Source organism: Mirounga angustirostris, unplaced genomic scaffold, assembly GCF_029215605.1.
Source record: "Mirounga angustirostris isolate CCGP_5_RB_7025 unplaced genomic scaffold, mMirAng1.0.hap1 SCAF_3, whole genome shotgun sequence".
Taxonomy (NCBI): domain Eukaryota; kingdom Metazoa; phylum Chordata; class Mammalia; order Carnivora; family Phocidae; genus Mirounga; species Mirounga angustirostris.
Window position 1 is genome coordinate 174,640,981 of NW_026991711.1, and position 27,929 is coordinate 174,668,909.

Genomic DNA, 27,929 nt, shown 5'->3' on the forward strand with positions numbered 1-27,929 from the left:
GGAGATGAGATCAGGGGGGTAGCTGGGGTACATATCACATAGGGCCTCCTAGACCTCCTGCTTCTACTCTGAGTGAAATGGGAAACCACTGAGGAATTCTAAGTAGAGGTTGATCTGATTGACTTATGTTTTCAAAGTGCCCTGGCCACCATGTTGAGAATGGGCAAGGTTGAAGTAGGCAGATGAGTTAGAAGGCTACTGTAGTAATGCAAGTGAGAGAAAGTGAGAAGAGGTCAGATTCTTGACATGCTTTAAAAGAATTGGCAGATTTTACCGACTATTTGAATGTAGGGTGTGAGAAAAAGAAACGAGTCAGGGATGACTCCTGTTTTTTGGCCTGAGCGACTGGAAGGAATTGGTTTTTACTGAGAGGACAGAGACATGCTAGGCTGGTTATGCAGGTCTGGACTTCAGGCAAGAGGTCTGGGTTCTAAATATAAATCTGGGAAAAGTCACCTAGAGATGTTCTCTGAAGGCATGAGACTGGATGAGATCTTTGAGAAGGGGAGAGGTGTGGTGTCTAGGGCACCGGTGGAAAGGGTCACTTAGATGCACAAATAGTTCATCCAAGGCAGCATGGGTGCAAATGCAGGTGGGTGACCAATTTGGGGAAGAATTCATAGACTAGCCTTGCATAACCTGAACCATTAAAAGGCTGGACAGGAAAGCCCAAAGAAAAGTATCCCAAGTGATGCAACAGCCTAAGGATATCCTGGTGCTAATAGGACTTTCCCCAGAAAGAAGGGTTTTTTGATGCTGTTGTTGTTTTGCTTCTTGAGTTGACTGTTGATGAGCATTTCTGACCACTTTGTACCCATTTATAATTCTCTCCTAATTTCCCATCATTTTCTGGATCTGTCTCTTCCTTTCCGTCCTAACACCAGTATCCTAATTCAAGCTTTCATTACTTCACCATTGGACAGTCATAGCATCCTGTATTAATTACCCTCAAAGTTCTTCTTGTTCATCCCATATGTTGGTACAGATTTAGCTTTCCTTTTTTTTTTTTTAATTAATCTTTACACCCAACGAACTTAAAACCCTGAGATCAAGAGTTCCACGCTCCATTGACTGAGCCAGGCAGGCGCCCCCAGATTTAGCTTCTTATAGCACAGATTTGATTAAGGGTCAGCCCTTTTTAATCACTCCCCATGTCTTTGAAATTAGTCCCCCATTTCAAGGCTTTCTACAATCCTTTCTGCCATTGCAGACCCATCTTCTACAGGCCCCCTCTATGAACTCTGTACTCAGACCAAACGCTATTCCTGCTAATACCCTTGTAACATTGGCTTGCCTGCCTCTGTATATTTGCTCATATGTTCCTTCCACAAAGAATGCCCATTCTTTTTTCTCACCCCCAAATCCCGCTCTAAAGAGGTGCTTGTGATTTAAGAGCCAGTGTATCCTGGGATACCTGCGCCTAGTAGTAGTTTTATTGCAGTGTGATACATTGTCAAGATGGCTGCTGTTAGTCCACCATCACTGGAACAGATAACCTCCATCTGTTTTTATGTTTGCCGAGTACTGCTGACTAAGTAATTTTTTTGTTTCCATTGTTGACTTCAAGGGAGCAGTGCTTGAGAATAATAACAATTTGAATTTTTGAATTACAGCAGAATTAACTCTCAGGTTCTTTGGATCAATTCATAAATCTTAGCCCCATCGAAGAAGTGGAGAAAAATAATATCTCAATATTTTGAGCTCTAAAATATTATACAACTTTCTTCACAAAATCAAAAAAGGGAAAAAATGAAAGAAAAAAAAGTATCTGAAGGAAAGATGCCATATAAACACAAGGCATCATTATTTATCAATTTTTAGGAAGATTTACCACATGAAACATAGTTGTTTTAAATTTTCTGGTACTTGATATGTCCTTTTAAGAGTGACTCAGATTCCATCAAAAACTAATGATGTAATGTATGGTGATTAACATAACATAATAAAATAAAATTAAAAAAGAGTGACTCAGATTCTTAGGGTATCGTAGGACACTGTGCCACCACCCCGCCCTCATCGTCCATAAAAGCACATTCAAGCAGTGGCCGCCTGCTTCTCCTTTCTGTGGAGCCTGACTCACCACTCACTATATCTCTTCAACTGATACATGAATTTCAATTCCATTCAATTACCAACTTTTAATTGGATCCCATTGCCAGACTGGTCTCCTGTTCCAGAGTGTTTCCTCTTGGCTGCACTGTTACTATGGCTACTTGGTTCCTTCTGCTTACTTCCTGCATTAGGTTGATGACATCCACTCTGCAATGAAGCTAGACAGATACTGTAAAATTGCTACAGTACCAAACACTGTCATCTTGCATTCTGCCTCCCTCCTACTGCCCATCTGGAATGGGATCATGTCTACATGGTAAGGTTATTAATTCTTCTATAGCACTTTTATTTTAGGAAGCTTCACCAAGTTTTAGAGTTAGAAAATTGTGGAGACCCTCTCTCTCTACTCCCTAGCCCTACACCCAACACATACTTCCAAGCATATGGCATATACGTTACACAAAGGAGCCAAAGAAGTCACTTCATTTGATGAAAAAGTCTTCCTTTAGCTTCTTTCTTATGTTAGCATCATGTCCCAATTTTGGACTTTAAGTGCACTCCCTCCTGGAATTGGGGAAATTAGTTATACTAAAAACAAAAAACAAAAAAATGGATGTTCTTTGGTCTTTAGCAAACTGCTGTATGCCCTGTAAATCTGTAAATATTCATGGATAACCTTCAGGTTTTGTGGGACATGTTCAATGGGTCTTTAATGGTTAAATTGAATGTTGTTAATAAAAAATAAAAAGACCATAGAATGCCATAGAACCCACCCTTTGACCAGGAGACTTAAAATTTTCAGCTGACTCAGGAACAGACCTGGTCTTACACTCAAGTTATTTAAGATGAGAACCATTATTCATCCAGAATGAAGAAGATTTGTTGTAATGTTCTCTTACATAAAATGAGCTTACCACTAGTGGGCTTGCTGGATGCCATTTTTATAGTTTCTCATTAGCTCGCACTATCACCTTTTTTCTAGAGTGAGCTAAGACCAAGAGACCGTCCTGTGGTTATAAAGTAGGACTCACAGCTCAAATAAAAACAAAAATAAAACTAGCGAGATCTCAAGAGTCTGCAGGAATGGATTCTAACAATAAAGACTTTGCATTTACTCTGCTCCTTGTGCCTGGGGTTTTAATTTAACACATCAATGAAAAGGTAGCAAAAGGGGGGAGAACACCCAGCAAGACTTACTTTTATTAGTGCAATTTGTAAGAAATTACTGCATTTAATGAGAAAATCGTTAAGCATGAAAAAATGGTCTGTGACTGAACTTGTGGAGCTTAAATGGTGAGGCTTTAATTGAGTTTTTAGTTATTGGTAAGAAAATAATAATAATAAAACGGCCAAGGCTGTATCTATATTGTTGAGTGGTCAGCATTTTATATGCCTTCATTCAGTTTCTTGTGCCCCTGGTCACGCATGATACTCTGGCTATGGTGGTCTCTGTGTCAGGACCACGGACTGCTTCTCTTCTCAGAAGGGAGGCGGGCAACTCTGTCTGCTCAGTGGGGAATTCTGGGGCAAATTGTCTCGCAGAACAGCTTCTAAAAGGGGGAAGATCAGGGCAGAGGCAAAGAGCAGGACAGAGCTATGTCTGTTTCACAGTCCAGCTGCTTCAAAATAAGACATTTGCACATCATTTTCAGGTTTGTAAAGTTTATCTTTTTTTCCTAATTCTCAGTTTCTTTTGTTGCCACCCGGTGATTTCTTTCTCCCCAACAAAAATATTTCGTTGAAGACCACAAAACTAAAACCAGGAATACCGGACGTGCTAGACCAGGAGCACAAACATTGAGGGCAGATTCTGCCTGGGATCTTAGATCCAGCCTCTTTTGGAAATAGGAGCAGAAAGGACATTTAAGAAATAAGTCAGCATACCTTTTGTCATGAAGAAGAGAATATTTAGGGTACCTTTTTTTGTACTTCAATCTTCAGAAGATCCTTTGACTTCTGTGAAAAGGTTCAGTCACTTCTGGTTCTTCTGGTTTGTCATCGTGGTCCACACAGGTGTGTGACCGCCATGTGCTGGGTTTCACAAGATTAGACCTGAAGGAAAGGGAGATGTATGTAGCTCTAAAGATGTTTCAAGTAGACGTGAAATCTGTGTCTCTCTTTTTTTTACGTGATTCTGGTTTTGTAGAAGTATGCTTTAAATATATGTATTTTTGAAGATTTTATTTATTAGAGTGCATGAGAGAAAGAGAGCATGAGCGAGGGCAGGAGGGTGGAGGGAGAGGGAGAAGCAGACTCCCTACTGAGCAGGGAGCCCAACACAGGACTCAGTCCCAGGATCCTGGGATCATGACCTGAGCTGAAGGCAGACGCTTAACGACTGAGCCACCCAGGCACCCCTTATCTTCCTTTATTATTTAAAGAATACTTTGTTAATTTTGTGTCTCCAGGATCTATCCAGTGCATAAAATGGGGCATCCACCTCTCTGGGTTCATAGTAACACTGTGTGGAATGGGACAGAGCCAGCCCCTGCAGGTTGTATTTCGCAGCCTCCCATGACAACTGGCTTCCTACAGGGTTCAGCCAACAGGAGACCCTGGTGGGAAATTGGTAGGAGGCAAGGAGGGAGGGAGAAGCCGGGGTATTTCTTCCTCCCTCTCTGTTAGGCAGCATCTCCAGTCCTCCATGGCTTCAGATCCCACCGGACAGGCCCCTGAGCTCTAGTTGCTCTACCTCTCTCTTCTCTTTTCTCCCCGTCCCCCTGCACTGCGAAGGGGTGCTGAGGGCTTCTTGCTGTTCCTAATCTCTGGGTTACAGCACCATTTTCAGTTGGCTTTACAGCCCTCCGCACCTGTGTAACAGTTGCCTGCATCGCACTTCCTTTGTCAGAGTGATTTCTCTTCTTCTGGTTGGACCCTGGCTGGTAGATACACAGCCTCTACCCACGATGACCAGTTTTTATCCTGGAGGAAAGAGCCATAAGCCTGTTGGCGATCTGTTTCTGTTATAGTAGCCTATATTAAAACACAGACTCATTTTCTTATCAGGCAAATGTTTCTTGTAAGTTTCTGGCTTAAAATGGTGATTGTATTTACATGTGCATTTAATTGGTGGCAGACTGGACTACTTGCTTTGAGTTTTGTTTGCTGATAAATACTGTTATTTTACTCTCTTTAATTACTGACCTGACCATATACTTATTTAAGTGCTTAATTTATATCATCACTTTTTAAGTTTGTTTTATGAAGATGCCACTGTCATTGTGTAAATCTGTTCTTAACATTTAAAAATAATTTAACTGCCGACTTCTGTAAAATGTGCGCCCCTTCAATAAGTACAGTTCATAGGAGGCATTGAGATAGTGAGAAGGATTAAATTGGGAAATGTCCTGAATGATGCCTGGGTTCAGCAAAATCATTTGAGATGGTTTTACAGCCCTTTATATATAATGTGTGACAGATGAGCGAACCTACTGCTGTTTGGGCTCTGTCCGATGAAGGGGAAAAAACCCACAATACATGACTTCCTTTCATTCTGTTGGAAACATCTTTGCAGAGAACAGAGGTAGTAAACAAATGTCAAGTTAGAAGCTGACAAGCACATGGCCCTGGGTGTTTTGGCCCCTGTGAAGAAGAGAGGTGATTCATTTTCTGGGATTTTGGGTGGTGGTGAATATTTTCTCTAGAGAGGGAGAACATACATTTCAGATTAAACAAAAAAACTCTGCCATTTTCCCCATACATAAAACTTTTGTATCTGGGTTGCATTTTTAGTGTTAACACTAAAATATTATTGAGACTGATTTTGTGTATCAACAATCTATATATATGTAAGATGCTGGGCTAATATATAATGCCCATATTTAAAACCTCAAAATTTAGACCATTTTGATTTTGAAGACTCCTTGAAATAAATGACGACCCTTGCCTAAGATGGATGGCTCTTTCAATGGCCATCTTTTATATTAGCTACTAATGAGTATTATTGAGCCCCTGACTAATTCTGAAAAGCATTTTGGTGAATTATAATTGGCACTGTGATTTGCTGAGTATGAAGACTGACAGGCCATTCCATACCCTGTAATTGATGTGGAAGCGGAGACAAGCACCCTGATTATCAGCATTTCCTTTATGTGGGGTGGGGAGGAGGGGGGCTTCAAAAGCATCATCAGGCCCAGGTAGGATATTATTTCTGTCTGCCATTTCTGCATTTTACTTTTATTAAAAAGGTCAGGAAAACATGAAATGCCACCAGACGTTGGAAGGGAAGTCTTGTCCACATCCCATTGTGATATTCAGTATATTAAAGCATCATCCATCACAGCTATTTGCTGGTGTCAAATGGTTCATGATAGTCAGTGAACTGCAAAATAGTCTGGATAGACCGACAGAATTCAGAATCATGGGCCAAATGCACAGGCCATGTAACTGATGATTCCTGGAAGGGCAAAATCTGGTTCTTCGTATTCATTGGATTTATTGCAAGTGTGGATATGTTTATCTCCCTGTGTTCCTGAACTTCCTGGAGGAAAAGACAGTCTAACATGTAAGAAAACTCAACCCAAATAGGCCCACAAATACATAAGAACTTCATTCTTCAGTAGAAAGTAGATGTTGAGACTCCTGCTTCCTTTTTTTTATATCCCTTCTTTCCTGTATCATTACTACAAATGGATTATTGACTTCTGCTTTTGCCTGTAGGATGGCAACTGTGTGTGTGTGTGTGTGTGTGTGCACGCGCGCACCATCATATGTCAAAATAAAATGGGTCAGGGAACTGTTTTTTGCAAAGCAGTTCAGTCCCTATTTAGTTGATATATGGGCTCCCGGGTTTAAGGACTCCCTAAGCTTCAGTACCTAATCCCTTGTGCTTTTTATACTCTTTTTTTTTTTTTTGCAGTCTTTATGTCATAGTTTGGACACAGCAGACAGCTCTCCTCTTTAATCTCAGCATCTTTGGCGCCGTACCCTCCTGGTTTTCGTGTGTCTCCCTCAACACTCCTTAGCTCCTTTGTCAACTCTGTTTTCCCTCCATGAGCTCTAAATGTTGCAGTTCCTTAAAGGCTTGGTCTTCAACCCTTCTCCCCTGCAGTTGCTCTGGAGCCAAGCTCCATCCTGCCTCAGGACCCTCACACAGACTGTTGTCTTCTTGGACCACCCACCTCTCCCCTAGCTGATTCTTCCTCCTCCTTCCCCTCCTCCTGTCTGGACTCCATTTGCGTCTCTTCAGACATACCCTGTCCTTTCCCACCTCTCTTCTTTATACTTTTGCTCATTCTGTTTTCTGCTCTATGATGGCCAAATTCTATTTTTCATTGCCCAGCAAAAAAGCCATGTTAATTAATGAAAATGTCTTATAATCGGTCACCAGAGATTTTTAAAAATTCACATCAGCTGATATATTTCCATACCAGTCATGGTCCTCTTCACATTTACCTCCTATTATTCCTTTTGTGTGTGTGTTATATCCCCTTGTAAGTTGTAAACTCCTCAAAGGCAAGGACTTTATCTTCAACTTCATGTCTTCCACAGAACACACTCCAGGGTCTTCCCTGTAACAGTTACACAGTAAATACACACTAGGTCAAAGTAAGGAAAATATTCACTGCATAAAGAGAAACATTTACATTATAGCTCACTAAGGTCCCTGGTTCTCATTTCAAAAGAAAGGAGGAACGCTAAGTCTCTGGGATTACTACCCATAGCCTGTGAAGGCTCTTACTTGTGGCTAGATATGTAATTCTGAGTGACTTTCTGTGGGTGTCTTCTGAGCAAGCAGGCTGCTGTAAGTGCTGGAGGAGCACCCTCTGTCACTTCACCGCTCCAAGCTGATAGATAGCTTCTCTTGCTTTGAGCTGCTTGTTGGTTTTCCACTCTGCCTACTAATCAGGGCTGTGTTATTTACCTTGTTTAAAAAGACCCATCCAAACATCCCTTCTCTCCTTTGTATTGTTGGGTGTTAATTCATCACTGCAGGATACATTGGTAAAGATTTCAGAAATTGCAAGGAAGTGTTTCTTTAATCCCTCAAGTTTGCTAAGTACTTTATTATAATGGAGATCATAATCTCCTAGTTGGTGGAAGAGATGAAATAGTTACTGGGGATATTTTTCTCTTGCTGCAAAATGATTATATTAGGAAACACTTTGTCCAGTTGTTTTTTTTTTTTTAAGATTTTATTTATTTAGAGAGCGCATGCGAGTGGGGGGAGGGGCAGGGGGAGAGAGAGAATCCCAAGCAGACTCCCTGCTGAGCGCGGAGCCCAACATAGGGCCGATTTCACAACCCTGAGACCATGGCCAGAGCTGAAATCAAGAGTCGGGTGCTCAACTGACTGAGCCACCCAGGCGCCCTGCCTTGTCCAGTGTTTTAATCCTTTCCATAAGCTATAGGATTCTTAGGACCTAAGTTGATGGCACTGAATTTGATGTCTTTCGTAAGGCATTGAGCAGTGTCCAGGTCATTGTGATTAAGTTAGTGGCCTCGAGCCTTTATAGGCAAGCCTTGAAAGTAGTCTCATTAGTACTGTGCATGTACCCATTCGTAACTATTACGATGCTCAGACGAGGCCATGATTGTGGCCGCACCTTGACTGTTCAGCATAAATTGCCCTCCCAGCCAGCGAGTGAGTGGTTTCAGGGCACAAGTAAGACTGAGCCTTTATGCCATGAATGTGTACATCTCCTTGGTTTGTCCTATACCAGTCATAAGGGTCAGTTTCAATCTGCTGAGTGACTTATATTCCCTGATGACTTTATGTTTCTCTTTTCCTCACTGAAAAATATTTGTTTGTTAGGCAGCCTCAAGTTGCAGCCTATCTTAGAAACAATAACATTAATAATGTATTTCCTCTTTCTGTAGAATTTATGACATTGCTGACAATTATTGTTTATTAAGTGTTCATGGCTTGTAGACTACTGAGCAACAGAGAGAATATTCAGGTTCAAGGGCAGAAGATATGTAGCAATGATTCCTCATTCTAAAGGGATATTTATATTAAATTAAGACAAAGGCTGATCTTTTCTAATTTGACCTGTGATTGATAGAAGATGGGGTGTCCCTGGCTCATTACTCTTCTCTGTCTGGCACTGTTTGACGTTTATCATGAGTAGGATTAGGGGAGGGACTAGAGGATCTATTTTCTGTGACTATATCAGGAAAGACAGTTTGGAATTACCCAAATGGCCCCTAAATTCTGGGGGGAAAACAAAAAGGAACCACAACTTTTTAAAAAACCATTTAGTGTTAGTCCCCTAAGGAACACTTAGCTATAATTCTAAGCATTGTAGAAATTAAATTTTATTTCTTGACAGATATCAGTAAGTATTCCCAAACTTTTCAAATACAGACTTTCGGAATCAGCATTTTGCATCTCACCTGCCCTTCCCATCCGCCCCCTCTCAAAGAAGAATAGCTTTTGTACATACTGACCATGAGGCTCTTGAACCATAATACATACTGACAGGCACACAAAGCATGTACTCTCTCTAACCAACGTCACTCAGAACAAGGAAAATAAATTTGTTGTCTTATGTTCTAGCAAGTGGCCAGCTAATAAATCACATTGAACAGTTTCTGGATACCAATGAAACGCCATATTTTATGAAGAGCATGGACTGCATCACAGTCTTCCGGGAAGAAGCCATTCAGGTAATGCTCTCCTAGTCTGTCTTCCTCTTCCTAGCCACCATCACAGGGGAGACATACAGCACCCCACAAGTGAGCACAGGCTTTGGAAACCGTTGTTCTCACCCTGAGTAGCCATGTTTGCCAAGAGATGCCAAAATGACTAAGTCTTTTTACTATCACTGTCGTTTCTGAGGGGGCATGAAGATGGGTGGGATGAATGGGATGCTTCGTCCCTGGGAGTTAGTGTTTTATTACATTATAGCCCTGGCTGCATGATTCCTATTTAGGAAACCAGGGAAATTTCCATTGTAACCTCTGGTGACCCACTCATTAAAGGACCAGCTAAGTTATTTTAAAGGAATTGGTGGAAAATATGTGTTGGTGTAATTATTGAGAAGGATTTTATGAAGACGAGAGTTAGGGATCTGGAATGCCAGGAAAAATTAACACTGAAAATTAATTACTCAGCACCACACCCCACTTTTTGTGTAGGTTTTTTGTTTGTTTTATTAGGAATTTTGAGAAAACACTGTGAAAATCTTCCAAATTATTTCTAGGCTTTTATACATAAACTCTAGGCAAGAGTGAGCAAGTTTAAATTAGAAAGTATATTTTTAAAGTAGGCACAGTCTCATGTGGGTGCTTATTAAATATTGGCTGAGTGAGTGAACAAATTAATTCTTGAATTGTTTAGGTTCTTACAAAGAATGATAAGAAAATGGGAAAATTGTTAAAATTAGGGTAGAAGTAGATGATCCAAATGCCCTATAGGTAAAAGACAAAATATGGGCAGAGTCAATATAAGACTAAGGATGCCCCAGGTGAAGAAGGATCTGGTAAGGTGGGAAAAGGTAGTGAAAGTATATTGCTTTTTTAGCACTGCCCCCAGCTAGACGGAGTGCCCAGTTATACTTCAGTGCCCTGTTGTCGTCAACTGTCCTTTAAAGTACCAGGTCACTTGATTTCTTAAAATAAAAAATTTTTAAAAAGCAAGGGAGAGCTGGAAGAGCATCAAAAGAGACTCTAGAGACATATCAGCCACTCTTAATGTAGAGACCTTTTCTAACTGCACAACTGTACAACACACACACACATGAAAAAGAAAAAGGGTTTTATAATTGGGAAAATGTAAATACTGACTGGCCATTTACTCCTATTAAGGAATTACTACTAATTTTTTGGTATTTTTTAAAAAGTCCCTCTCTTTTTAGATTTTAGATACTGCATACCGGAATATTTATAGATGACGTAACATGCTTGATGTTTGCTTCCAAACAGTCCCAGGGTTGTGGGAGAAGATTGGGGTATACGCGGGGCAAGACTGGCTGAGTTGACCGGTGTTGAAGCTGGGTGATGGGCATATTGAGCATTCATGAAACTCTTCTATTTTTGTTTGACTTTGTCTGTATTGAAGGTTAAAAAGCACAGCACCGAAAAACCGGTGTGGTTCTGAGCAGTTGTGTACCTTCCACAGATGGAAGGATTTCTGGTTCCCAGCAAACCAAGCTGAAATTTGGAATGGCAGACCAGATCTCCCATTTACCAAAGGAAGGACATTTTATATTTTTCATATAAATAACGGTGGATTTGTATATATAGCCCTTTGTCCCAGGAGTGACTTGTTTCTGTATCTGCTCTGCCCCCACATGCCGCCCCAGTTTTCAGAAGAGCAGCGATTTAACGATTTCCTGAAAGCCCTTCGAGAGAAAGTGGAAATGAAACAGTTAAATCATTTCTGGGAAATTGTCGTTCAGGGTAAGGTGTCTTCTGTCATTTTCTCCAAATATTTATGCTCTTTTTTCTAAATCTAAATGTAAAATATGGTGTATGATGTGTTCCGTGGCAACCTGGTGACTTTCCGTGTGGATTTGGGAAAATGCTCAGGATCCAGTGAACGAAAAAATCTTGCTTAATGAGCATAAATAAAAAGTGATAAATAATAAATAAACATGGAAGTCCTATCTTGAACTCTGTGCAGCATGACCCATTTCCAAGATGGTACCTTTTTTTTTTTTTTTTAAAGATTTTATTTATTTGACAGAGAGAGAGACAGCGAGAGAGGGAACACAAGCAAGGGGAGTGTGAGAGGGAGAAGCAGGCTTCCTGCTGAGCTGGAAGCCCGATGCGGGGCTTGATCCCAGGACCCTGGGATCATGACCTGAGCCGAAGGCAGACACTTAACGACTGAGCCACCCAGGCACCCCGAAGATGTTACCTTTCTGTTTGTTGGAAGGACCTGTGTGGGCAAACACTGCCCCCTTTCTCAGATTCTTATACCCTTCTGTCCTGCCTGACCCACAGCACTGTCACTGACCTCACCCACATTTTACCCTCCTGCTACCTTTCATGAGTATGTTCTTGGGCTTTCCATATCAGCAGACCAGCGTCGTCATGCACCAAAGCCACTCCCTCACTTACTCACAGTGACCAATGCAAACTTAACCTAGAAAGAAGGCAACACACATTCTTTCAGTGTTAGGCTTGATGTTGGATTTCCTTCATGCCCTTTGCCTGTTTTTTTTTTCACCTGACTTGATTTTCTTTTAGAACCAGGTATAAGATACTACTTATTAAAAATACCTCTTATGAAAGCAATGATGTTGTAAATTGTGAAACTTTTCACTTGAAGTAGGGCCCTCAGATTAGTTTCAACCTGTCTTTCTGTGCAAACTCTGTAAAAAGGAGTTGCATATCTATCTATCCAGCTTCTAAGGGGCAGCTTTTCATCACTCAGGCAACTGTTTCCCTGACAGTTAATTTTTCAGCCCTTTAACTTCTACACTGGGGAGCAAAAGCAATTAGAATAGGTGGTGAATGGAGCTTACTCAAATCACCCTGGTGTCTCTGCTGCCGACCTAGTAGATGAAGGAGATTGGTTTTGGTGTTTATTGATTGCCTCCAGCATATTGTTTGCTGAAAGGAAACTTACAGGACATACACAAAGTACATATTTTCTGAGAGTTTATATCCTAATACACATGACCTGTGCCATTTCTAGGTACAAATGGATGTTAGATGTATGTGCTTTTCTGAAAGTTTATCATGCATTAGTCATTTGAGGCAGAAGAAAATCTTAGGAAGAAAACTGAAGGGTAGATTTTCTATCCTTGAATTGCTCTCACTGAGCTAAAATTGATGTATGTGCTAAATGATAGACATAACCATTGTGAGAGTATGTTTCCTCCCAGCCTTGGGCCTCTTGCCATTCCATCAGTAGCCAGTAACATTACTAGAAGTCAGAATGTCTGCAGCTTCCTATATTGGGTATCTAATGGGTTTGGGCCAAAGTATATAGTCATTCAGTTATTTATTTACTGAGCTTGTGCCATGCCTACATTGAAGGGAATAGAAAGATGAAGAAAACCCATTCCCTGCCCTTGAGAAAAGTATGGTCCATTAAGAGAGAAAAAATATGTACACATAGTTACACAAGGTAAGATATGATGACAGCAACTTCAAAGGCATAAACAGAGTGATCTGAAAACTCTGAAGGAGAGATTTAATCAGGGAAGACTTCATGCAGCAGATAGCATCTGAGATGTGGCCTTTATTTTACACAGGCTAAGTAGGAAACAGGATAATATAAGATGGAAGGAACAGTGTGAGTTAAGTGCCTTCACAGTCTTCCATTTCTTATAGAGAAGAGCATCTGTGGAGTTTTAAAAATCTCTAATGTAGAGATGGGAGGAAGTGTGGTGGGGAGGAAGGTACGATTGGGATTGCTTTGCACTGGGACTTCACTCTGAATTACTTTTTAGATGGAATTACTCTGATCACCAAAGATGAAGCCCCTGGAAGTTCCGTCACAGCTGAGGAAGCCAAAAAGGTATTGTGGAATAATATCATCTTTAGATGAATTATTGTAATGGGTATTATTTTCTTGATGCCATTCCTCCTTGAAAAATTTAAATTTTAAGGGTAACTAAATTAGTGTACCTATTCTTTATTTGACCAATTGGCCAATTCCTTTTCCTTCAACTACAGCGTTTTTGTAGGAGAAATTGTAAACTCCCTCAGTCTTCCATAGACTGTACCCCTGTTTCTAGAACTCACCTGGAATCACAGTGTCATTAGCTCTAGAGCTCCTGAAGTCCATAGCGCATACCAAGCGTAGCCGAGACATTGGTAAAGGCTAAGAAATCCAGGTAGCCCAGTGATTCCCACTATGGCCACACTTCAGTCACCTGGGGAGCTATTATTTAAGAAGTATTGATGACAAGGCCCCTCCCCCAAAGATTCTGGTAATCCAAAATGGGGTCGTGGGCAGGGTTTGAGTTCTTAAAGCCTCTCAGGTGATTATAATGTGTAGCGAAGTAGAGAAACCTTAGTATTCCAGAGTAAGGCACATCCAGAGGTGTTTTTAGTGAACGACTCATGTATTGACACAAGCAGACCAAGGTCTCCCTGTTTGAGCCTGATCCAGCTATGGAATCAAGTATATGTGGCTATTGAGTTTAGTGATCTTTCATTATACCTCACGTTTGTGATGAGACTTAAAATTAAATAGAGTTCCCCAAGAGTATATGGTTGGTAACACTGAGCTTCAGTTACAGTCCCTGACTGATCCAGGTTTGCTGGCACAGCGCCCAGCGGCTCTCGGTCTTGTGCTAAAGCCTCGGCTGTCTGCTAGGCACTGTGCTGGGTAATAAGACGGCACTCCTGCCCTCCAGAAACAGCTACAGGCTTGCAGAGGAGAATATTGGAGATTTAAAAACGTAACTACACATGCTCACAGAGAGCTTGATACGGGCTGGTGGACAGGAATCTGTTAAGGGAGTGGCAGGAACGAGGCTGGAAGTATTCGTCTTATGGCTAAATTCAGGCCAAATTTAAAAATGCCTTACAATTTCAACTCAAAAAGGCATTTGGCAGAAACAGTAGTATTTTTTGGGAAAGAAATTAGAATATACGAGAATTTGTATTAAGGCTACTTTGCCTGGCAAAAGCATTTTGTTAAAGAACATATATGGTCTCTGCTTTCAGGAAGTGAGATCCTGGAATTTTAGAAGCACACACTAACATGCTGAGGATTGTCTCAGAAGGGGCTCCACTGTGTCTGTACCTCTTCCACCACAGTCAATACTGTGAATATGTCATTACTCTACAGGTTGTCATTTAACTGCTTGATTTTATTTCTGTTTGTGTGACTTTATACAATGGCATGATAATATTTCCCCTTGGAACTTGTGTATCACTCAGTGCTCTCCAGAGAGACAGAACCAGTAGACTATATATATGGATGTGTGTGTGTGTGTGTGTGTGTGTGTGTGTGTGTGTGAGGGAGAGATTTATTTATTTTAAAGAATTGGCTCATGAAATTGTGGAGACTGGCACATCTGAAATTTGTAAGGCAGGCCAGCAGCCTGGAAATTCGGGCAAGATTTCTGTGTTACAGTCCTGAGGCAGGATTCCTTAAGCTGATTGGATGAGGCCTACCAGTATGACCAAGGGTAATCTTTACTTCAGGTCAGCTGATTGTAAATGTTAATCACATCTACAGAATACCTTCACAGCAACATCCAGACTAGTGTTTAGCACCACAGCTGGGCACTGTGGTCTAAGCCCGGTGGACACATGAAATTAACCATCACTTAGCGTGAGGGCTTATCAGTCAGCTTTTGCTAAACAAGTCAAATAAGTCAAAGCAAATCATTTAATTTTAGTCATTATTGCATTTTATTTTTTTTTAAAGTTTTTATGTATTTATTTATTGGAGAGAGAGAGAGCTCGAGCAGGGGGAGGCACAGAGGGAGAAGCAGACTCCCCGATGCGCAGGGAGCCTGATGTGGGGCTCAATCCCAGGACCCCAAGATCATGACCTAAGCCGAAGGCAAGTGCTTAAATGACTGAGCCACTCAGGCGCCCCAGTCATTATTGCATTTTTAAAAATCTGTCATCCAGGTGAGAGTTGAGTACATGTTACTGTTACTGAAGGAAGACAAGAGCACCAATCTAAAAAGGTAGTAGTTTTCCTCTCAGCAGTATAGTTCATCTTAACCAAAGGTGTCATAGCTAAGTGAGTCCAGAATAGTAGAGAGGAAAGAAATCTAAGAAGGGATGACGTACTTCTCGCAAATTCTCTGGGGCTTGTTCTGTGATGCAAAGGTGGTGTCTTCTTTGGAACTTAAGGGCACAGAGCCTAACCATGGGGAATCTTCATGTCTGTTCATTCAGCTGCAGAGGACTTTGAGTTAATGACGAGGTTTGGGGCAGTGTCCTTGCATGGTTCCAGTGTCAGCAGAACTGATTTCAGCTGGTTGTAACTGAAGATAACTCAGAACTTGCCATCTTTTTTTTTGTTTAATGTTTAAAAACATTAATTTTGTTTCCCAGGGGAAAAACGAAATCCTTTGTATTAAAAATGTTTTTAAATGGCACCTGTAGGTTTTTGGAGAGAAGTGTGAAAGAGAGCGTGGGGGATGACGGGGAGAATCACTGGGGGTGAGTCTGGCTCAGAGACGCTGGCTCCTTGTGGTTCCCAGGAGACAGACACGCCTCAGCCCGGTCTGGGATGGTAGTGTCTGTTCTGACAACAGTGCACTGCAGTATGTATATCGCCTTCAAAGGAAGTGTTGAGTTTGGTCACTCGCCGTATAATTAATTAAGGAAACCTGACTATAATCAGAGGTTGAAGAGCAGTACTCACAGCCCATTTCAAGTCTTCTAAGGCACTTACATAAGTTACTTAAAGTTAGCAAGCTGTTGAATTATTTTTATTAAATGATGATTTGAAAGGAAATAATTATCCAGGGATGTCCATTTTAAATGAAAATTAAATCATAACTTTACACTTGCATCTCTTAAGGAGAGCCATTTCTCTCTGGTGTATTCTTGAAAAGTGTAGATTTTATGACCCTGAGAAATCTAGGTAAGTCAGTCCTGCTACAGAAATAGAAAGTTCTTCCACGGCATGAGTTTAAATAGCCACTTTCTTTTAAATTCACTGACAGCTCCCCTTTCATTTTGAAGCCTAGACATAAACATGATCCCTCTTTCACATTTATTTTTGTCACTATAACCTGTCAGTTCTTTGACTTCACTTTTTCTGTTCCTGTTTGTTACTGTTAGACATATCATTAGCACTTGATGTTTGGTAGAGTCTCTCGAACTCTTCTCAGGACATGGCTCTGCAGTTGGCCGGTGGCATGCTGCTAATCCTGGCATGTTCCAGGAGCATCTGGGAGGTTGTTTGCCTCAGGCCACCATCAGTAAAACACCTGGACTTGTGGAAGGTTAGGAGAGGCTGATTCTTCATTTGAAGTTTATCTTCTTTATCAAAGACTTTTTTTTTTCTTTTTTAAATACGTTTCTTCTTGCTAACCTGTATTAGGGTTAGAACAGTGATTCTCAACCAGGAATGATTTTGCTCCCCAGGAGACATTTGGCCATGGTCTGAAGTCATTTGGGTGCTTACCACAGCGGGAGGGGCTGCTACTGACTCCTAGCAACCAGAGGCCAGGGATGCTAGGAAACAGGACAGCCCCCATGTCAAGAATTATCTGGCCCAAAATGTTGATAATGATGTTGGGAAGCCCTGGGTTAGAAGAATGAAAACAAGCCAGATCCTTAACTAAGGCAGAGGAAATTGGCTTAAGTTGTATATCATTTTATTCAGCTGGAAAGAATTCTAATGATCTTCTAATGGAGTTTTTATTTTTAAAACTAAAGCTTACAGGGAGGCCTGATCTATGAAACAGAGAAAGGTGGTGCTCCTCAGTCGGTAGGCAGTGGGTGCGGCAGGTCGGGATTGCCCATGCACAGGGGACTCGGAAGAACCTTCAGGACCTTAAGGAACAGAACCTGAAAAACACTCATCTAGTCCAAACTCCTTATTTTATAGATGAAGAATTTTAGGGTCCCGGGAAATAAAATAACATGGCTGAGATCTCTTAGTAAGTCCCTGGCCAGGAGTCCTGTTCTAGGACTGATCTCCGATCCTCCATTCTTTTTACTCTGTAGTAAGAGCACAGAGGGGAAAGAGGACTTATCCCCGTGGCTTTGCAGCGTTGTACCTCACAGGATTCCAAGGGGCCAAACTATATCTAAGCATTTGATACGAACTCGGGGGGGTGGGGGTTGGTATCTTTTCAGCACTAGTTTTTCTGGTAGCTGCCTAATCTGGCCTTTATTGTTGTTGACATTGATTTTCCACCTTAGCCTCATAGGCGATAGGAGTTTAGCAGTCTGGTCATTTTACAGACTCGGTCTAGAGAGGTGACGTTGACTTACTCACTGTCTCCTGGCAAATTCATGGCTAGCAGAATTGACTAGAATCAAGACCCCTGCAGACCTAGGTCAGTCACCCCTGTCACACCATGGTGCCACGCCTCCACCTTAGAATGCCACCAGCCACATCTACATATGGGAAAGATGCTCGAGGTCCCTCTTGCAAGAGTGCACCCAGTTTTCTGTGTGTGAGTTTTAAAGAGATCTCCAAAGTCTTGTGAGCACTTACAAGATAAAGTTTAAGAATCATTTCTTGAGAATAGTTTTCTTTAAGTACTGTTCCCCGTTGACCCCATGATATTTTCCTTTGCTCTTTTCCACTTTCCTTCTCCACCTTAAATCTCTGGTGGAGTTGTTCTCTGTGCTAATTCAAAGAAAAGCAATAAGGAAAGTACCACAGTTTTACCTCACATTTGTTTAGAGCTTGATACTTTTAATATACAATTTTAAAATTTCTGTTGAGGTGAAATGTGCAACCTGATAAAGTCTTACAGGTTCACACCTCTGGGCACCAGCAGTCAGATCTAAAGAACATTTATATCAGTCCGGAAGCCTCCCTGTGCCCTTCCTTGTCAGAAACCCCTGACCCCTGAGGTTTCCGCTCTTCTGACACCAGTCACTGGAGAGTACTTTTGCCTGTCCTTAACCTTTTGATTCATCCATGATGTTAAGAGTTGTTCTTTCTTTAGTAAACCTATGTAGTGCTCCCTTTTATGGTTATACCACAATGTATTTATCCATTCTCCTGACAATGGGCATTTGATTCTTTCCACACTTTAGCAATTACGAATAAAAATGCCGTGGATACTTTTTTTTTTTTTTAAGATTTATTTATCCGTTTTAGAGAGAGGAAGAAAGAGAGCAGGGGGAGGGACAGAGGGAGAGAGAGAGAGAGAATCTCAAGCAGACTCCCTGCTGAGTGCAGAGCCTGACACAGGGCTCAATCCCATGACCCTGAGATCATGACCTGAGCCGAAATCAGGAGTCAGATGGCTAACCGACTTAGCCACCCAGGCGCCCCTAAAAATGCTATGGATATTCTTGTACGTATCACTTGGTGGACATGTATTGGGTATTTTCCTAGGAATTGGAACATACAACCTACAGTATGACAAAGCAAGTTTGCATGCTCTATTTCGTGTGAGACTCGCTACAACGCCATGAAATAGACAGGGTGAGTAGTAGTAGTAGTCTCATTTTGTTAATTATAGAAAGGTCCAGCAGCTTGCCCAGGGTTACTGAGGAACTAACAGAGCTAAGGTTAGGGTTCTGTTCTCCCACGTTAGGTTGTAGGATTTCTCTGCTGTGCGATACTGCTTTATGGCATGATCTAAGATATGGGGGCATTGAATTCAGACGTACGTCCTTCTAGACAAAATGCATGCAAACAGACTTGTTCTTCCTGATGCTTTTATGCATCTGAATTATGGGTGAGTCTTTGGAATCACCTGGTGGTGTTGGAGTCAGCCCAGTGGAAGCCATGTGATTTTAATTTGGGGATTGGTAAGGGTCTAAGCACAAGCTGATTGTTAGTTTTTAGTCTTCTGGAGGGATTAGACTGGAAGTTTCTGTACAGGCGTTACTGACTCCATTTCTCTGCTTGTGGCCAAGATTGTATTTCAGTGTGCTTGCAGAGTAATAGTTCATCCATGTCATAAAGCTCTCCAAGGAAGGACACTCTTTCTTGGTAACCCCAAGTAAATCCTGGTGGTTTGAGGAAGGAGGAGTATATCACACAGTGTCCTTCCTGTTTGTTCTCGACTTCTGAGCATTGCAGAGGGGAAAGAACACAAGAAAAGATGAGAGTTGGCGCCTGCCCCTTCCTGTGGGGTTCAGAGAATCTGTTGCTTTCATTGAGAAAGGAGGCCAGTCATTGAATTCTCTGCTGTATCTCTGGCTTCCCGTCACTCTGCACAGCCTGCAAGTTACTTGTAGTTAAAAACTCTGATGAAGACGAGCGATATGTGTAAGGGATCGGCCTTGCCTGGGGCTTTGGGGAGGTAATGGATGGCAGCCCAGCTCTCAGCCGTCATTGCTGACGTGCAAGTATGCAGCAGATCTGTCAGGAAAATCACTTGCACGAGTGTAGCCCTTGATGGAAGTGCAAGTTTGCTTGCTGCTGCTCCTGTCTTCCTAGCGACTCAGCCTGGTTGCCAGGGTGTGCCGTTTGTGTTTACTGTACGTGGCATGGGCACACTGTGCACACAGCCCTGCCCTCATTGATCCGGCCATCACGCTGTGAAACGGGCTGTGCGGCTGAGAGGGGTTGGAGTTGGGGGCTCATAGAGGCTGGGTGCCAGGAAATGGTAGGGGTTTCCTAGATTTGGAAGCACCTACCGCGCATCCTCTTACCAAGGGTAATAAAGGGTGTGGTGGCCGGCAGAACTGCTGAGCCCAGGGAGTCTGTCGGTCTTTGGAGAGTGCTCGTCATTTGTGGCCCCGCAGAGGCTTATGGGAAGACACGGCTCTACTTTTAATTCTCTTCACCCAAACTGGGTAAGTCTTACCTTTTAGCCAAGCGCATTTCTAGTATAGGGAAAATCATGCAGGTTCATGGAATGAGTAGAAGAGGAGAAGACCAAAGTAAAAACCACTTTTAGTAATAATTAAAATCATAATCTAGGGTATCCTAGATATCTTGGAGTCTAGGCTAGAGCAGAGTTTAGTCTTTAGACATACACCACATGCAAATACATGTGTGAATAATTTATCTATACTTGGCCCTCAGATATCTTTATTAATAATCAGCCAAAGTAAATAAATAGAATTAATGATACAGAAGCTCCATTACAGTTCTGTTGCAGACTATACCCCCTCCCCCCGTTGCTAGCATTTCCTGTCTCTCATACCATTGATTCCCAGCGTTGGGCATGGTCCAATTTAAGGTCAACAAGGGGCTATGGAGACATCCGTAAATGTCCATAGAAGAAGATAAATTTCTTACTCTCTCAGTCAAAACTGAAGTTAATGAATGGTGAGGTGGTTTTGACTGAGGGAAAACAAAGTCCAGGAGGGAAGTTGAATCAAAAGCAAACTGTCATGGCCACGTCCACCATTCCAGTTATGCAGATGCAGCCTCCACTGTCTCTTGTTAACCTGTGTGCGTGAGTTTCTGGACATGAGGCACGGAAGGACCTGCAGCCCTGGCTTCCTGAGACTTGCTGCACACAGCCTGATGTTTGAGAGTGAATTTAGTTCATGGTTTGTCGAAGAGATATATTTTAGCCTATTTGTAAATCTTAGGTTTCAGAGGCCTCAGTGGTTTCCATTGTATCATAACAGGAATGTATAGGGAAAGCAGTTCTTGCCTTGTTTTCATGTTGAGGTAGTGAGAAAAGTACACCTTTCCATCCTGGGTGGAGGCAGCCGCGGGAGAGCAGAAGGGGGCTGGAAGGCTCGCTCAGCGTGTGCGTGCTCTGCGCACACGGACCCTGAGGAATGCTGACGGGGAGAGGGATGCCCCACCTTCCAGCTTCCCCTTTAAAAACATTCCTCCAGGTTTGGCTCTGCTGCCATTTCAAGTAGTTACGATACCGGAAGATGGGTCACCTTTGCGTGTTAGATAAGTGGTGGACAAAACCTAACTCTTAGATGCAGTTACCGTGAGCCTTGAGGAAAGGAGTCCCCACTGCTATTTCGTAGAGGGACAGGACGGAGAGCAGGAGTGTTCATATGATTTTCAAGAGCACCCAGTACCCTTTTAAAATCTGAATTTCATCCCTAGATCCTTGCAGACTTCAATTCAAGGCCCTTGCTTTTCTGCGCATCTGTCTTTTAGAAGCTCCAGGTCTAGAGTACTAATGCTGAGCAGAATCATGCACTAGAAGCTTTCTCATCCACCTTCCTTTTTCAGACATTTCCTAACACTACTGAAGGATTTCCAGAAAAGGAATTGCCCAGCCTCCCAAGCTCACCTGTTTTTGTGTTTCACATCATTTACAGGAAGTCTTCCTTTTGTCCTCTGCAGAGTTGAGGAATGAGATTCTAATTGTTGAGTTCAAACACTTGGTTCTTATGCTCCTTTCAGGAGAGAAGACATATCGGTCTGGGGAGTCTGTTTTTTTTCTTAACCCTAATGAGCACACATATCCCCTGTGGAAGCAGAAATGGGAATATCAGTTGACCTCTGCACCTGACATGGGCCCATCCATGGGGTCACTGCCTTGGCGAGGCGTGTCGTTTCCTCCCTCTTCACAAGAACTTTCTCATGGTGACTAGGGAATGTGGGCTCTTCAACTTCAAAATCAGTCCTCTCACCTGGGGCCAGAGGAGGGAGTGTGCATCCAGGTGATGTTTCTTTGAGGCCGTTGCAGTGAGACTGCGAAGCAAGCCTTCTTCGATCTGCCTGTGGTGCTGCTAGCAGACCGTGCCTTCCGTCCAAAGAGGCAAAAATGTCATCGTGGTGTCCCTGACTTTCTGTTCACAGTTTCTGGCCCCTAAAGAAAATCCAAATGAAGACACAGGAGCCATATTTGCAGAAGGTGGTGACGTGGATGATTTAGTAAGTGCTTTTAATATATACCAGGTGTTCTCCAGATTGAAATCGCCAAGCTGTAAACATAGCCACAACGCTGCTGATCGTAGACTTGTTTCTTATTTGAGTTTTAATTGCTGATATGCCAGAAGCTCCCTCCACTATTATTTATTGCCATTATAAATTTAATCAGATAGGTAATTTCATAATGGAAATTCCTGTGCTCTCAGGTTTCAGTTACATTGTTCATTCAGTTTAATCCTCTCCTGTGAAGGACTGAAAAGAGCTGGCGAGGCCATTCCTTTAGTAGCAGAATGTCATAATTTACTGAAATTGCTCTCAACCCAAATAGGCAATACAACATGCAATTTGTGTGGGTTGACAAATAAAAACAGCCTTTCAGAAGCCTAATTCTTGAATGTTCTCGATTAACTTAATGTAAACAAAATGGGCTGATAGGCATTTGGGTGTTTCTGGACCTCCTCGTACCACGTCTGGATGCCTGGGAGGCGTGGTGTAAGTTTGGCTTTGTATCCCTCTTTCATGTGTGGAGACTTCCTGCCTAGAAGCTGCACATGACAGCTGATTCCAGTAAACACTTTCAGTCTTTTTGTGGAGTTCTTAGTGCTGTAATGAGACACTTGGTTTTTAACACCTCCGATAGTTGGCAGTAAGTCGGTGCCCAAGTCCAGCTATACCAGAAGTGAAGAGAGCCATGTTGTTAAACTGGCTCCCACCACAGAAGCAGTGGTCTGGAGTTGGTTCCTTTCTAAAAATGTCCTTCTTGTTCACAGCTGGACTTGATCTAGGTCATGGCCGTGTGAGGAATCGAGAGTTACCACTGCTGTCATGCTGGGACTTCTGTCCAGAGGAGGCCATTCAAGGGGAACGGGAAGCTCTGGAGATGGTCCCCGTAGGTTATGTGGAAGTAAATCTCCTAATTCTCTGGAATGAATATATACATGTGGCAGGGATAATTTCGATCCCATACACGTTTATAAAGAATCCCTGTTATTTTCTCATTGGTGTATTATTTCTTTTGTAGTCTTTATTGATCTCAGTATATTATGCACGTGCTTTAAAGTTTCTGCAAAACAGATTTCCTCCTGCCCTGGTATGTTGGTGAGGATTGTGACCCTCATGAAGCTGTCTCGTGCAGAACTATGGCATGTCATTGGTGAGTTTCTCAGTCCTCCCCCAGAGGTGGAGTCCTCAACCAAACGCAAGCACAACTATGCTGATCAGACGGTGGCATTAGTTTCTTACCAGCAGAAAGGTGGGTTTGGGAAATCATGGCTAAGGGCTGACTCTTGGTCTTTTTACTTAAGCCTTTTAGTCCCCACATTACGTCAGCTGTGTGTATGGGTGGTTTTCCTTAAGCAGGGTGGGAGGGGAGCACCGCTTCCCCATGTACTGAGCAGTGCTGGTGCGCTCATGAAGACAAGATGCCCTTTTGGCCCAGCCTCTGACATATCAGCGAACCCTAAACAAGAAAACAAAACAAAATGGAGAGATTCACCCCTAGGAGTTAGGATTTTATCATTTCATTACTGCCTACTGAGCGGTCTCACAGAGAGAAAGTGTGATTGTGTTCAAGCACCTCTTCCTTAATTTCCCATTCTTTTCCATTTCTACCTTAGTCTCCTTTCCTCTCTGTCTGGGTGAGATTTCCTTTCTTAAAATAAGAAAATAGCAAAACCCTTTTTTTTTCCAGACCTCATTCTTTCCCCAAGTTCTAACTCCTTCCTTGGTGTCCCCAACTCTGTGGTGCCCAGTCTCCCATATCCTCTGCACCCCCGTAAACAGTCACTGCTTCCCTTCATTTTGCAAAGGTAATATTAAAGGTATAAATGACTCTCTCTTCCTGTGGATTGCCACTCATTATGAATTGTCTGCAAAAGAATTTTTCAGTGCTGTGCTGGGGATTAGAGACCCTCTATGCATTGCTTGAAGACGGCCCTCCACAACAGAACATTGATCAGTCAGCTGATTTGAGAGAGGAGTGGCTTACTATGGGCCTCTAGGACATCCCTCTCAATACTGTGCACACCTTAGTCAATCTTTTTTTTTTTTAAAAGATTTTTTTTTATTTGACAGCACAAGCAGGGGGAGCGGCAAAGGGAGAGGGAGAAGCAGGCTCCCCACTGAGCAAGGAGCCCGATGCGGGGCTCAATCCCAGGATCCTGGGATCATGACCTGAGCCGAAGGCAGCTGCTTAACTGAGCCACCCGGGCACCCCCACCTTAGTCAGTCTTGATATCCAGGTGCCCATTTGAAGCAACCCCCATGAAGGATGCCATCTGTATCTTACTGTCTAGTTGGATGGTTGGAGCCCAGGGGATGTTTGTGACTTGGACAGAACAGAACCATTTCATATCAAGAGGGAAAGCTTTGTACTTTAAATTCCACATTATGCTCATCAGATCATCCTAGCAGTATGAATGCGTTCAGTGGGCATGGCCTGATAAGATCACATCCCTCGTCTTTGGCAGTTTGCAAGTTCTCTCTCGGAGACAGTCCTTCTGTCAAACCGGGAAAAGTTTGAATCAGGTTAGTCCTTTAGATCTTCTGATACTTTCTGATTTGTGTTGTGCATAGTGGGATTATTTGTGCTTCTCTAACCCCACTTTTATCTAAAGTGTCTGAATACTGAAGAAAGAAATGAGTTCAACATGCTAGGGAGAGAAAGGACTAAATTAGCCACACAGTTTCTGAATCCATGTCCCGTAGGCACAGTATACAGGCTATGTGGACTCGGTCAGGGCATACTCTTGTGCGTAAGGCATGCATGATGTTTTTGATGAATACACCAAGGTCCCATTTCCCTGAAATGAGTTTTGCAGATCTGTAGAACTCCCAGGAGTTCTGCCAACTGTGACCTGGGAGAGCAGCGAGCAGTAGTACATGATCATCCGCCGGCCGCGGCTGGGCCTCAGAAGCCTGTTAGTCCCGTAGATGATAGGTTTGTATGGGAGTCAGAAGTCACGGACTGTCCTCCCTCTCACCTTTGGTCTTGTGTGCCACTAACATGTATGACTTCTAGAGGAAGTGGAGATAAAGGAGGGGACTCCCCACTGCCCCTCAGTCACAACGCCAATGCCCCCGCAAGGGTACGTGCTGCCCCCCTGTTGAGAACCACTTTTAAATGTTAGTGTTTGATTCTTTGCCAATTAATTTACATATAAAATTAGAATCTTGGAAAATTGTTTAGAAAACCACATTGAGAATAGGCAGTTTTTTTACGTAGTCCCTGATGGTTTTGAAAATAAATGCACACAAACATATTTCTGGTTGGAATATGTACGGTGGTGATGACCGTCTTTGCAGCTGATTTGATTCTAGCAACAGATTATCTCTTTGGTCCGCTGTCTCCCCTTGGCCCCTTTGCTCCCAGTATTCTAGATCCAGAGCACAATCTGGTAGCTCATTCAGAGTAGCTGCCCGGAGGGGACACAGCATGGGTAGGGAAGGACACTAGGCCAGCCCAGGTCCTGAAATAGGTTCTGCCTCTGCTGTGTGGCCTTTGTCAATGTGCCCAACCTATTACCTACCTTCCAGGTTTGTTAAGGAAGAACTTGCCTGTGAGCGTACTTTGTAAACTGCAAAATGCTTTATACAAATAAAGCCTTATGGTATTATGAAAACACAAAATAGGGGGTATGGGCAGAACTTTTGAGTAGGTCCGCCTTCCTGTCTTTATTTCTGTCTTAGTCCTTTTAGAACCTGAATATACCGGTGCTAAGTTTCATGATTATTTATTGCTATTGGACTTAGGCTTTCTTTCTAGTTATTACATAAAAATTACGGTCTCTATGTGATCAAGGTAGGGGGTTAGGACCCAAGGTAAGTGTTGATGGTTTTGATAAGGTGACCATGCGTCCAGTTTACTTGGGCATTATTGTCCTGGCATGATTAATAATGCCCTCTTTCACTCTCAAAAGTGGCCTCCTAATAGGGATTATAGATGATATTGTCCCCCTAGATTTTGACCATATTAAGCTAGTATCAAAACCAGGGCCTAAGGAATGGCTGTATTCCTCCTGCCTTGCCAAACACTCCTTTCCTGTTAATGCCCTGCTGGAATTCAGTACAAGGAGCAGACAGCAAAGTGGAAACCAGCACAGGAGAACAGCTCGGGGCTTTGGTTTATAGTCTGCTTCCTACATCCAGGTCTTGCCCCCAGCTGGCTGCCAAGCCTGGGACAGAGCAAGAACATTGTGTGGGGCCTACTCAGAAAGAGTAGGCCTCGGCTTTCTTGTCTGGCTGGCAGCATGGAGCAGAGGTAGAAATGCCTATGGAGGTTAGTGTACGTATAACCCATTAGGGACTTAATGACCCGTAATAAATACGACCCAGTCGCCAGTCACATTTGTAAGTCGCCCTCCCTCTAGCGGGAGAGTACCAGGAGGGTGGTGGGGACAGGGGTTTCCTCCAGCCTACACTGACACCTCCATGTAGGTCAATCCACCCGATCAGCAGTTATAATCCCTGTTTAGGTAGTGTTGGCTTCCTGTGGTCACCTTGGAAAGGAAGGAAATGCCTCTTTTCTTCCATCTGAACCTAACTCTGGACTCGATTTCCTTCTGTTCTTTAGAGAGACATATTGCCCTAGTGCTTCGATAGTGCTGGATGTTTGATACTCCTGGGTTTGTTAAATCCTAATGTCAGTAACACTGGACAGCTCTGTGGCTTTAGCAAGTCCCTTAACCTCTGTAAGCAACAGAATAACGGAGTCACTGTTTCATCTGTGGGCAGGATGGCTTGGGAGAAGACAGGACCTTCTCAGTCAAGGTGGGGGGCAGTTCATATGTATGACTTTGCAGGGGCTGCTTGAGTAATGGGAATGGAACAGGTGCTGCCTAGGGTAGAGAAGAGGCAACCAAGACGCATGCCTCATTCCCAGCCTTACAGTTTACATTTCCCAGGCCACCTGCTTTTGCTCTGCAGCATCATAGGTGGGTAAGGGCTCTGACAAGCCCTGGAGGATGTGTCTTGTATCCTGTCTTAGCTTGGGTGAGTCTCTGGTTTTCTCTCTGCCCTCTTACCATTTCAGCATGCTGGGAATGACGGGAGCCCTTGCAGGGCTAGTGTGAGGATCCATGAGCACACAGTGGGACAGCAGGGTGGGAAGACACCTGTAGGAGGAGGATGACACCATGGGGGAAGCTTGAGGAACCACAGATATGGCAGTGGTTGTGTTCTGGCTAATTGCCACCCTTTCTTTTGATGAATGTTACATTATAAAGGAGGGGGAAGCTTTAGAGGGAGAGGGGGGTAAAGAGAAGAAGATTGGCCAGCTGGCATGGAAGGGGGGGTACTTCAGGGATGAAGGAAGCACAGATGTGCTTTGTATTGTATTCTTAGTTCTGTCCTGTGTGGGGTGTGAGTGAATCTTCCATCTCCCCGCTCCATTCAGTGAAATACTCACTCCTCACTAATGTGTTTGGAGTTGGTTATTTCAGGGGTGCACATGTGCTGTGAACCTCTGACCTGCTTTGGGGAAAGCAGGGGTGAAACAGGCTGACCGTGGGGGGTCCAGTCATCTCTGGATGACACGGATTCCTTAAGGTTTAAAGCTGAAATCAGTCAC

At 43.0% G+C, this 27,929-nt stretch overlaps 1 protein-coding gene across 3 annotated transcripts in view; it reads left to right on the top strand.

The window, feature by feature from the left end:
• XRCC5 (X-ray repair cross complementing 5) overlaps window positions 1–23,361 on the top strand; it is an 88,516-nt gene extending 65,155 nt beyond the window's left edge. For 2 of the 3 annotated variants that reach the window (XM_045868041.3, XM_064587016.1), the window contains 5 exons: window positions 9,551–9,660; window positions 11,298–11,394; window positions 13,398–13,465; window positions 22,292–22,366; window positions 23,134–23,361. In XM_045868041.3, the coding sequence (XP_045723997.1) occupies window positions 9,551–9,660; window positions 11,298–11,394; window positions 13,398–13,465; window positions 22,292–22,366; window positions 23,134–23,148 (365 nt within the window). In that variant the 3' untranslated portion in view covers window positions 23,149–23,361. Of the gene's footprint in view, window positions 1–2,243; window positions 2,359–9,550; window positions 9,661–11,297; window positions 11,395–13,397; window positions 13,466–22,291; window positions 22,367–23,133 lie in introns of those variants that run through there. The other variant, XM_045868042.3, reaches the window with a different exon arrangement.
• The last annotated feature ends 4,568 nt before the right edge of the window (window positions 23,362–27,929 follow it).